This window comes from Salmo salar, chromosome 16, assembly GCF_965601325.2.
Source record: "Salmo salar chromosome 16, fSalSal1, whole genome shotgun sequence".
In the NCBI taxonomy this organism is placed as follows: domain Eukaryota; kingdom Metazoa; phylum Chordata; class Actinopteri; order Salmoniformes; family Salmonidae; genus Salmo; species Salmo salar.
The window spans coordinates 29,282,510-29,294,861 of record NC_138306.1 but is presented as its reverse complement, the minus strand read 5'-3'; the positions used below and the strand labels follow the sequence as shown (position 1 = coordinate 29,294,861).

Below are 12,352 nucleotides of genomic sequence, written 5' to 3'. Positions count from 1 at the left end.
TCAAGCAACTGTTCCCATTACTACTCTAATGTACGTACGTTCTCTGTGTCTCTGTTTCAGCCTCTGATTACGGCTTGTTTCTCTCTGATGATGATCCCAGAAAAGGAATCTGGTTGGAGTCTGGGAGGACTCTGGATTACTACATGCTTCGGAACGGGGTAAAGCCCAATCATAGAGCCCAATCAGACCCCTGGACCACACCTCACTCAGTTCTATTTACATCTGAAGAGGTGTTGAGAAGTCTGTGGTAGATCTGACTTAGATGTTCTACTTACATACAGATGTTTAGGTGTTCTCTTCTTGGTTTATGTCACATTCCATCAAAGGTACTGCGTCTGATTCACCTCTCCCCTTGTTTCCCAGGATGTCTTGGAGTACAAGAAGAAACAGAGGCCCCAGAAGATCAAGATGCTGGACGGGGCAGTTAAAACTATCATGGTGGATGACTCTAAAACCGTGGGAGAGCTGCTTGTTACCATATGCAGTAGAATAGGTGTGTAAACTCTCTCCAACTGCAATGTAAACCCAGTCGACCAATCCACTAGACTTAAATTATTAAACTTGGTCCTATTTTTAGCTCACTACCTTACAGTATGGATGCACGTCCCCTAGCTTTCAAAACATGAGAATTAGCTATGGTACTAGCATAGTCCAGGTTTTACATAGATATGTTTGATGGTGTAAAACATATTTTCCTCCTCTGTTAAAATTATGGGTGGTAATTGTGTAGCCATAGACTGTGCTCTCCTCTCATGGAGGTGTTTCTTCCCACAGCCATATATTTCAATTATGCTGGGCTGCCTGTGCCCAAACTCAATTGGGTGAGGAGAAGAGAGATGTCTGGTAGATCTCTTTATTGGCTGGTGTTTGTTTAGAGAGGGCTTTCTGCTTGGCTTCTCCTCTTCTGTATTCCCACTTTAGTTTTCTGGCTGCTCTCCAGTTTCCCCACTGTTTTTTCTGGGCAGAGGGAGGTAGAGGGAGGACGTAGGAGGCAGGGGATGGTTTCTCTGATATGGCACAGCTCGACGTGCTGGCTCTGTGCTCTAAACTGCTCTCTCTGAGAGTTTCCTGGCTGTGTCTCCTCTTCAGGAATCACCAACTACGAGGAGTACTCCCTGCTCCAGGAGGGGGTGGAGGATAAGAAGGAGGATGGTCATGGGACAGGCACCCTGAAGAAGGACAGGACTCTGCTCCGAGACGAGAGGAAGATGGAAAAGCTCAAAGCCAAACTCCACACAGACGATGACTGTGAGTTTGAAGAGCACTTCCATAAGAACACAAAATGTGTTGTTAATTGTCCAGTATTACATGCTCCCAGTCAACGCCCCTACCAATGTCTCATTAATAAATAGGTGCTTTATCACTAAATTCAAAGTCATAGTACTGTATCAATGTTTAATTATTTTATCACAATGTGACAGAAACAGGAACGTCACCAGGACCTGGCATTCAGGGCTTTAGCCCTGACTGATTTTGGGTCAGCCCCGAATCTTTTGTACTGCTGTGATGGTGTAAAAAATGTTTTATAGTCAACTGAATGAGCCCCTTAGTTCAAGCTGTTATTACATGAAACTCCTGAAGTCATCCAACTGTAATACAGTGGCTTGCGAAAGTATTCACCCTCCTTGGCATTTTTCCTATTTTATTGCCGTACAACCTGGAATTAGAATAGATTTTTTGGGGGTTTGTATCATTGGATTTACACAACATGCCTACCACTTTGAAGATGCAAAAGATGCAAAACAAACAAAAAGTAAGAACAAAAAACTGAAAACTTGAGCATGCGTAACTATTCACCCCCCCAAAGTCAATACTTTGTAGAGCCACCTTTTGCAGCAATTACAGCTGCAAGTCTCTTGGGGTGTGTCTCATTAAGCTTGGCACATCTAGCCACTGGGATTTTTTCCCATTCTTCAAGGCAAAACTTCTCCAGCTCCTTCAAGTTGGATGGGTTCTGCTGGTGTACAGCAATCTTTAAGTTATACCACAGATTCTCAATTGGATTGAGTTCTGTGCTTTGACTAGGCCATTCAAATGTTTCCCCTTAGACCACTCAAGTGTTGCTTTAGCAGTATGCTTAAGGTCATTGTCCAGCTGGAAGGTGAACCTCCGTCCCAGTCTCAAATCTCTGGAAGATAGAAACGGGTTTCCAACATGAATTTCCCTGTATTTAGCGTCATCCTTCAATTCTGACCAGTTTCCCAGTCCCTGCCGATTTAAAAACATCCCCACAGCATGATTCTGCCAACACCATGCTTCACTGTCGGGATGATGTTCTCGTGGTGATGAGAGGTGTTGGGTTTGTGCCAGACATAGTTTTCCTTGATGGCCAAAAAGCTCAATTTTAGTCTCATCTGACCAGAGTACCTTCTTCCAAATGTTTGGGGAGTCTCCCACATGCATTTTGGTGAACACCAAACATGTTTTCTTATTCTTTTCTTTAAGCAATGGCTTTTTTCTGTCCACTCTTCTGTAAAGCCCAGCTCTGTGGAGTGTACAGCTTAAATTGGTCCTATGGACATACTCCAATGTCCACTGTGGAGCTTTGCAGCTCCTTCAGGGTTATCTTTGGTCTCTTTGTTGCCTCTCTGATTAATGCCCTCCTTGCCTGGTCCGTGAGTTTTAGTGGGCAGCCCTCTCTTGGCAGGTTTGTTGTGGTGCCATATTCTTTAAAAAAAATGTATAATGGATTTAATGGTGCTCTGTGGGATGTTCAAAGTTTCAGATATTTTTTATAACCCAACCCTGATCTGTATTTCTCCACAACTTTGTCCCTGGCCTGTTTGGAGAGCTCCTTGGTCTTCATTGTGCCGCTTGCTTGGTGGTGCCCCTTGCTTAGTGGTGTTGCAGACTCTCTAGCCTTTCAGAACATGTGTATATATACTGAGATCATGTGACAGATCATGTGACACTTAGATTGCACACAGGTGGACTTTATTTAACTAATTATGTGACTTCTGAAGGTAATTGACTGCACCAGATCTTATTTAGGGGCTTCATAGCAAAGGGGGTGAAAACATATGCACACACCACTTTTCCGTTTTTAAATTTTTTAGAATTATTGGAAACAAGTGTTTTTTGTTTTTCATTTCACTTCACCAATTTGGACTATTTTGTGTATGTCCATTACATGAAATCCAAATAAAATCCATTTAAATTACAGGTTGTAATGCAACGAAATAGGAAAAATGCCAAGGAGGATGAATACTTTTGCAAGGCACTGTAATCAGGGGTGTATAGTGTCCGCAGCGGAGTGACGCGCCACCACTTCTCAGAATGGTGCAATGTCTCGCAAGATCACTTAACGATGAATTAGTATTCTACATAAAAAACTAATATAATAGCATAGATAATGTTAAGCTACTGTTAGACCAAAAACACCACGTCATTTCGTATGAGAATAGGATGATTGTGCTTGATTGTGATTTTTTTTTTTATCTCATGAGGACAGAACTCAACAGCACGCATCATATGCTTTGATTGAAACAAAATACAGGTGGCTGTGTTTAACTCCATCTGCTCTAAAATGTGATTTAAACATTAGTTAGGCTACTTAGCCTCCATCATTCAAGAAGGTCGAAATGCATTTTCCCATGAAATTGATTTGGATCAAATGGTTGGCATGCATGCAGCATGGACTTTTCACCTGGTAAACATGAAGAATTATCATTCACAATTGTCAGTGATGATTGCCTAATGTATAATTAGGTAGGCCTAATTTGATGTTTTAGGATTTTAAAAAAGATTACTTTTTTATTGAGCCACTTTTGTGTAGGCACTTCTTAGCTGTGTGCTTAGGGTCATTGTCCTGTTGGAAGGTGATCCTTCGCTCCAGTCGGAGGTCCTGCGCGCTCTGGAGCAGGTTTGCATTAAGGATCTCTCTGTAATTTGCTCTGTTCATCTTCCCCTCAATCCTGACTAGTCTCCCAGTCCCTGCTGCTGAAAAATATGCCCACAGCATGATGCTGCCACCACCATGCTTCACCATAGGGATGGTGCCTGGTTTACATTTTAGTCATTTTTTACATTTGGTTTCTTTCAGACGTGACGCTTGGCATTCGGGCCAAAGAGTTCAATCTTGGTTTCATCAGACCTGAGAATCTAGTTTCTCATGGTCCGAGAGTCCTTTAGGTGTCTTTTGGCAAAGTCCAAGTGGGCTGTCAGGTGCTTTTTACTGAGCAGTGGCTTCCGTCTGGCCACTCTACCATAAATGCCTGGTTGGTGGAGTGCTGCAGATATGGTTTCCAAGTCATGTAATCAATTGAATTTACCACTGGTGGCTCCAATCAAATTGAAGAAACATCTCAAGGATGATCAATTAAACAGGATGCACCTGAGCTCAGTTTTGAGACTCAGGGTCTGACTATTTATGTCAGTAAGGTATTTCTACAAACCGGTTTTCACTTTGTCATTATGGGGTATTGTGTGTAGATTGATGAGAAAAGTAAATGTAATCAATTTTAGAATAAGGCTGTAACGTAACAAAATGTGGGAAAAGGGAAGGGGGTCTGAATACTTTCCGAATGCACTGTAGCTGTAACCACTGTTGGATATTTTGACTTACTGAATTTATTATTTTGTAATTGTAGGCTAGGCTACTTGCAGATACATTATTTTAAATATTATTGTAACAGTAGGCCTACCTACACAATAACCTCATATGGTGTTGCTGACCACAATCCATTGAATTATTAATAAGAAGTGTTGATTATTTGGCCTTGGAGAGCACAGCGCATGGAAGAAAACCTAGCACCGCAGGAAAGGGTGCCGGAAGTGTTGCAGAATAATGTAAATAAATGTACCAAATTATATAATTACTCCTATCTCTACAGAAATAAATGAAATCAATGAAAATACTACACCCTGGAGCATAATTTAGCCAGAGAGGATCAATAGCTTCTTAAATTGCTGTATATTGTGTTTTGTCACATTATAAGCGCATACTGTATGCCTACAGTCGGGAATCCTGCCATTGGGCAGTCCGCGACGCAAATATATTAAACAGCTGATTGTCGAGTTATGGCTGTCAATGTGGATGTCAATGAACAGCAGGCAGCAGCTAATAGGTCTTTGCAATATTTCAAAATGCAATTGCAGAAAATATATAAGTGAGTGCCGCTGGAAAGTTGCTGGACTATAATTTCCTCCTCATATTGTAGGTTTAAGATCAGTGTATCCACTCTTTTCATTGGCCTATGCTTTGGTTGCATTTAAGACATTGGTCGTTCATTTTATTGATCCCAGTATGTCAATATCAGAGTAGCTTGTCATTTTATGTGGTATATTTTTTTTTATTGTATTGTCAGTCATGTAAAATTAACGTCGAATTGCAGGAAATTATTTGAGAAAATACTACTTATTTCTCAGGTCATTAAACCCCTCAGCCCCTGGTCTTCAGGACTGAGCCCTGAATGTTATGAAACTCTGGTGACGGCCATGGACAGAGATTGTATTTTGAAAAGTTTGGAATCATAAATCTTCTTCAAAATGTCTCCTTATTCTCAGCAGAACAGTATGCAAATTACTGCCCTGATGTTTAGTCGAACTTCACTTGGTGATTAGTTTGTTTTGAGACATAAATTATTATTTTTTTTGTCCTGTAATTTAAATTTGCTTGTCTAGACCCATCTGCTTTATTTGACTGTCAGCAAGCCTAATCCCAGTAGCAGAAGTGTATGTTTCTCTGTATATATACTGTTAAATATCAGTCAAAAGTTTGGACACACCTACTCATTCAAGGGTTTTTCTTTATTGCTACTATTTACTACATTGTACAATAATGGTGAAGACATCAAAACTATGAAATAACACATATGGAATCATGTAGTAACCATTTTTTTTTTTTAAACAAATCTAAATATGTTTTATATTTGAGATTTTTCAAAGTAGCCACCCTTTGTCTTGATGACAGCTTTGCACACTCTTGGCATTCTCTCAACCAGCTTCATGAGGTTGTCACCTGGAATGCATTTCAATTAACAGGAGTGCCTTGTAAATTGTGGAATTTATTTCCTTCTTAATGCGTTCGAGCTAATCAGTTGTGTTGTGACAAGGTATGCGTGGTATACAGAAGATAGCCCTATTTGGTAAAAGACCACATTCAATTATGGCAAGAACAGCTCAAATAAGCGAAGAGAAATGACAGTCCCGCATTACTTTAAAACATGAAGGTCAGTCAATACGGAAAATTTCAAGAACTTTAACATTTCTTCAAGTGCAGTCGCAAAAACCATCAAGCGCTATGATGAAACTGACTCTGATGAGGACCGCCACAGGAAAGGAAGACCCAGCATTACCTCTGCTGCAGAGTATAAGTTCATTAGAGTTACCAGCCCCAAATAAATGCTTCAGTGTTCAAGTAACAGACACATCTCACCATCAACTGTTCAGAGGAGACTGTGAATCATGCCTTCATGGTTGAATAGCTGCAAAGAAACCACTTCTAAAGGACACCAATAAGAAGAAGAGACTTGTTTGGGCCAAGAAACACGAGCAATGGACATTAGACTGGTGGACATCGGTACTTTGGTCTGATGATTCCAAGTTTGAGATTTTTGGTTCCAACCACCGTGTCTTTATGAGAAGCAGAGTAGGTGAACGGATGATCTCTGCATATGTGGTTCCCACCGTGAAGCATGGAGGTGGAGTGATAGTGTCACCAGCAAAGCACCCCGACTCTGTCTGTGATTTATTTAGAATTCAACGCACACTTAACCAGCATGGCTACCACAGTATTATTCAGCAATATGCCATCCGATCTGGTTTGCGCTTAGTGGGACTATCATTTGTTTTTCTTCAGGACAATGACCCAACACACCTCTAGGCTGTGTAAGGGCTATTTGACCAAGAAGGAGAGTGGACTGATGCATCAGATGAATTGGCCTCCACAATCACCCGACCTCAACCCAATTGAGATGGTTTGGGATGAGTTGGACCATAGAGTGAAGGAAAAGCAGCCAATAAGTACTCAGCATATGTGGGAACTCCTTAGACTGTTGGAAAAGCATTCCAGGTGAAGCTGGTTGAGAGAATGCCAGAGTGTGCAAAGCTGTCAAGGCAAAGAATCTAAAATATATTTTGATTTGTTTAACACTTTTTTGGTTACTACATGATTCCATATGTGTTATTTCATAGTTTTGATGTCTTCACCATTATTCTACAATGTAGAAAATAGTAGCAATAAAGAAAAACCCTTGAATGAGTAGCTGTGTCCAAACATTTCACTGGTACTGTACGTGAGTGTGTTTTTTTTCTGTTGTCAGTGAACTGGCTGGACCACAGCCGGACGTTCAGAGAGCAGGGGGTGGAGGAGAGTGAGATGCTGCTGCTCAGACGCAAGTTCTTCTACTCCGACCAGAATGTGGACTCACGAGACCCTGTCCAGCTCAACCTTCTCTATGTACAGGTCAGACCTCTCTCTCTCTCTCTCTCTCTCTCTCTCTATCTCTCTCTCTATATATCTCTCTCTATATCTCTCTCTCTCTATATCTCTCTCTCTCTCTATATTTCTCTCTCTCTCTCTATATCTCTATCTCTCCTCATTGCTGCCCGGCATACAGCTGTAGTAAACTAGCCTCCTCAATTCCGCTCTACTCTGCCCTCCCCTGACTTCCTGTAGCCCTACGGTCAATAAAACAGACATCAGCACAAACACAGCTGAATCTGCTGCCCAAGGCTATGGGGCTGTAGCTCCTAAGCAGTGTGATGTCCTGTTGCATCACAAGCTTGCTGGCTTATGCATCTTTGCTGGTACTGCAGTTCTCAGAGGATGAGCTGGGCCTGGCTTACAGTGGTATGTGTATGTGGATCACAGACATGTTGCTGTGCTGGTGCTGCTATGCTGTGGGGATTGGGTCAGCCTTGCAAGGCTGGTTGTACACTACAGTGTTGTTGTACACTACAGTGTGGTTGGAGTAAGAGAGAGGGCTGCTGACACAGGGAGTACCCTGGGGGGTCAGCTGAGCCTGCACTACACCAGGCATGCTTTGCTCACTGCACACCTCAGTGCATCCACATGAGCTTCCCCTGCCTTGAGGTTGAGAGGAGAGCTCCCCGCTGACACCTGGACTCACAAAGGAGCATGCTATGCACAGTACTGTACACATATACATTTGAAGTCAGAAGTTTACATACACTTTAGCCAAATACATTTAAACTTAGTTTTTCACCTATCCTGACATTTAATCCCAGTAAAAATTCCCTGTCTTAGGACAGTTAGGATCACCACTTTATTTTAAGAATATGAAATGTCAGAATAATAGTAGAGAGAATTATTTATTTCAGCTTTTATTTCTTTCATCACATTCCCAGTGGGTCAGAAGTTTACATACACTCAATTAGTATTTAGTGGCATTGCCTTTAAATTGTTTAACTTGGGTCAAATGTTTCGGGTAGCCTTCCACAGGCTTCCCACAATAAGTTGGGTGAATTTTGGCCCATTCCTCCTGACAGAGCTGGTGTTACTGAGTCAGGTTTGTAGGCCTCCTTGCTCGCACACACTTATTCAGTTCTGCTCACAACTGTTCTATAGGATTGAGGTCAGGGCTTTATGATGGCCACACCAATACCTTGACTTTGTTGTCCTTAAGCCATTTTGCCACAACTTTGAAAGTATGCTTGGGGTCATTGTCCATTTGGAAGACCCATTTGCAACCAAGCTTTAACTTCCTGACTGATGTCTCGAGATGTTGCTTCAATATATCCACATAATTTTCCTCCCTCATAATGCCATCTATTTTGTGAAGTTCACCAGTCCCTCCTGCAGCAAAGCACCCCCATAACATGATGCTGCCACCCCCGTTCTTCACGGTTGGGATGGTGTTCTTCAGCTTGCAAGTCTCCCCCTTTTTCCTCCAAACATAACGATGGTCATTATGGCCAAACAGTTCTATTTTTGTTTCATCATACCAGAGGACATTTCACCAAAAAGTACGATCTTTGTCCCCATGTGCAGTTGCAAACCGTAGTCTGGCTTTTTTATGGCGGTATATATACGGTATACACATATATACCGCCATAAATACTCATGCACGCACACACACACACACACACACGACAAGCACACACTCACTTAGACACCTACATAAATACGGTACTGTACATCCATTGTTAACTCCCTCCTTGTCTTATATGCTGCATCGGAGCTACAGTCCATAAATACATCTATAGTTAACACTATCCATTCTCCCTATCCTCCCCTTCACTCTTTTATCTCTCTCTCTCTCTTGCCCTGACTCCTTCCCTCTTTCTCAGTTTTTTTCTTCACGCCCTCTCAATCCCATAAAAATCCTGACACATCACACCCGCTTACACATTGCAGTGTTCCATCATGCATTCCCTTCTCTCACAAACACAAGCCTGTGTTCTTTCTCACAAAAACACATTTCCTTCCTCTAGCTATTCGTCCCTTTGCTCCTCTTGCTGCCTTCCCCCTCCCTATCTTGTTTTCACTCAGTCACACAAACAGAAGCACGCACACACACATACATACACACAAACTCACACATGCTGAACAGAGTCGTCGTCCCCCCCCCCCCCCCCCCCACATGTCGTTGCCTCAGACTCCAGTGACTCTAATTTGTCACAATATTAAAAAGGCCTGACAGAGCAAGAAGAGAGGGAGCATTCTCTGGCTGGAACACACCCCAGGCTCCACATCCACTCTCTCACTCCTTCCTTCCAAGACTTCTCCCTCTGCAGTGCTCTCAGATGCGTCTCCGGAACATGACCGTACTACACATGCTTCTTGTCAATGTCTCTATTCTGCTACGATGGAATAGTCCTCATTCACCATGCAGCCATTACCATAGGAGACTGACTTAGTAGGTTCATTTAGTGAGTGTAGATTATATTATCATCCCTGGCATTCTTTAGGGAGAGCCTCTTAGTGATGAGCCCCAATGTTTATTAATGATGTGCAGCTTCCATGATCTCATCCGCCCCCCTCCACCCAGCGGGGGTCTCCAGCAGTTACAGCCCCAGCATTCATAACCAGACACCAGACAATCCACTCCTTTCACACATCTATCTACTCCACTACTACAGGAAATACAGCACCATGGTAACAACCTTTGTGTTGAGTTGGGCGGTATCCACATTTCCATATCTTCATACTGTTCCTGCACACGAGTGGCACCATTTCTTTCCAATGTATTATTGAAATGTTTGTTATGCTAAAAAATGATAACAAAGTACTAAAGAATTCCCATTGTGGACGCTAGCTAAATGCTAATGAATGCCAACAAACAACTATCTCAAAAGCCTATACTCACACTTGCCAAGTCCTCAACTCCTTGTTGAACAGAGATTATAGTTTTTTTTTATTAACCTCTGACTCCTTCGAGTCGCTATGCGGTGATAATAAAATAAAAAAAGTAAATTCTTAAATCCTTACCATGTACCTATATTTGTCATCTGTTGTTGCGTGCCTTTCTTTGCTTAAATCCATACGTTTGAATAAAACGTTAATGAAATACCACCACTGACTGTTTCCTTGAGATTCAATTGGCACATCTTAGAGCAACAGCAATGAGAAAACAGTCGGTGGTTCTATTTGATTAACGTTTTATTCAAACGTATGGATGTCAGCACTTGGCAATACTCACATTTGATCCAGAGGTGGATTGAGTGTCTCTGCTGTAACCAAGAAGCTTAATATTCTAAGCTGGCCACCTAACATTATAGCTAGCAAGTTAGCAAACCAAATGCATAGAGCCCTGAGCTAGAGAAAATGTATTTGGCATATCTAAGATAGTTAACTTTCTAGTTATAAAATATTTAGCTGGCAGACTTTAGTAGTGACTTTCAAGTATATCTTGATCACCTCTTGTGCTGATCAACAGTGGATCGGCACGTCACGTTTGCTCCATGTACTTTTTGTAAACAAACATTCCATTTTCTGTGAGATGGGATAATGAAAATCCTACCGTCGGTACTTCAAAGTATGCAGTATATGGTAGATACGTTATACCATCCAAGCCTAGTTTTGTCCCCCTTTTCATTAGAGCTTCAGTTTCTTGATTGTTATTGTATGTAGAGTCTCATCTAAATGCAGTATATGTGTAACCAATCCAGTCTACATACGTTCTAAACAGAATACCCATGTGTTTGGCTGTGGCATGGGGGTCCTTGTTATTGATTTGCCTATTGAGTTATTAGCTGGTTAGTCAGGCGATTTACGGTGGTATGAATTAGGCAATTATCTTATTGTCAGCGTTTGTTCATTGCTGTAATATTCCCCCCAGGTTAATGGTGGAACTCTTTAGGGTACGGTAGTAGACTGATTGACATTAGTGCTAACAGAGAGTGGGGTATGTTGAGCTATTGTCACGGCTGTTGTCGGTGAATGAGGACCAAAACGCAGCAGGTACGTGAATGCTCATCTTGATTTTTAATTAATCTCAACAATGAACATACAAAACACAAAAAACGAACACTCGACAAATAAACAGTCTGGTAAGGCACAAGGCTATACACAGAATAATCACCCACACCTCACACATACAAACACACCCTAATATATGGAACTCTCAATCAAAGGCAGATAGACAACACCTGCCTTCAACTGAGAGTCCCAACCCCAATCAACCAAACATAGAAACACACAACCTAGACTAACCATAGAATACTAAACATAAACCAAAACCCGGAATTACTAAATCAAACACCCTTTACACAAAACACACCACCCCGAACCACATAAAACAAATACCCCCTGCCACGCCCTGACCAAACTACAAAACAATTAACCTTATATACTGGCCAGGACGTGACAGTACCCCCCCCTTAAAGGTGCTACCCCAGAAGCACCTTAACAAAAAATAATCCCAAGCAACACCAACAAAAAGTCCCCTTTTCTAAAGGGAGGGAAGGGAGGGTGGCTGCCGTCAACGACGGCACTGTGCTACACCCCCCCTCCCCAACCCACCTATTTCTGGAGGTGGCTCTGGCTCCGGCCGTTCCAGGCTGTCGGGCCACTCTGGCATCGCCGGGGGGCAGTCGGGGCAGTCTGGCAATTCGGGAGAGTCTGGGCAGTCTGGCAATTCGGGACAGTCTGGGCAGTCTGGCAATTCGGGACAGTCTGGGCAGTCTGGCAATTCGGGACAGTCTGGGCAGTCTGGCAATTCGGGACAGTCTGGGCAGTCTGGCAATTCGGGACAGTCTGGGCAGTCTGGCAATTCGGGACAGTCTGGGCAGTCTGGCAATTCGGGACAGTCTGGGCAGTCTGGCAATTCGGGACAGTCTGGGCAGTCTGGCAATTCGGGACAGTCTGGGCAGTCTGGCAATTCGGGACAGTCTGGGCAGTCTGGCAATTCGGGACAGTCTGGGCAGTCTGGCCACTCCGGCAGTTCAG

General features: G+C 42.6%; 1 protein-coding gene across 2 annotated transcripts in view; it reads left to right on the top strand.

Annotated features, from left to right (window-relative positions):
• The window catches only part of LOC106573504 (talin-2), a 141,361-nt gene that overhangs the window by 65,484 nt on the left and 63,525 nt on the right, over positions 1-12,352 (top strand). For both annotated transcript variants that reach the window (XM_082962666.1, XM_045697137.2), the window contains 4 exons: positions 61-158; positions 364-493; positions 1,090-1,248; positions 7,263-7,405. In XM_082962666.1, the coding sequence (XP_082818792.1) occupies positions 61-158; positions 364-493; positions 1,090-1,248; positions 7,263-7,405 (530 nt within the window). The remainder of the gene's footprint in view (positions 1-60; positions 159-363; positions 494-1,089; positions 1,249-7,262; positions 7,406-12,352) is intronic.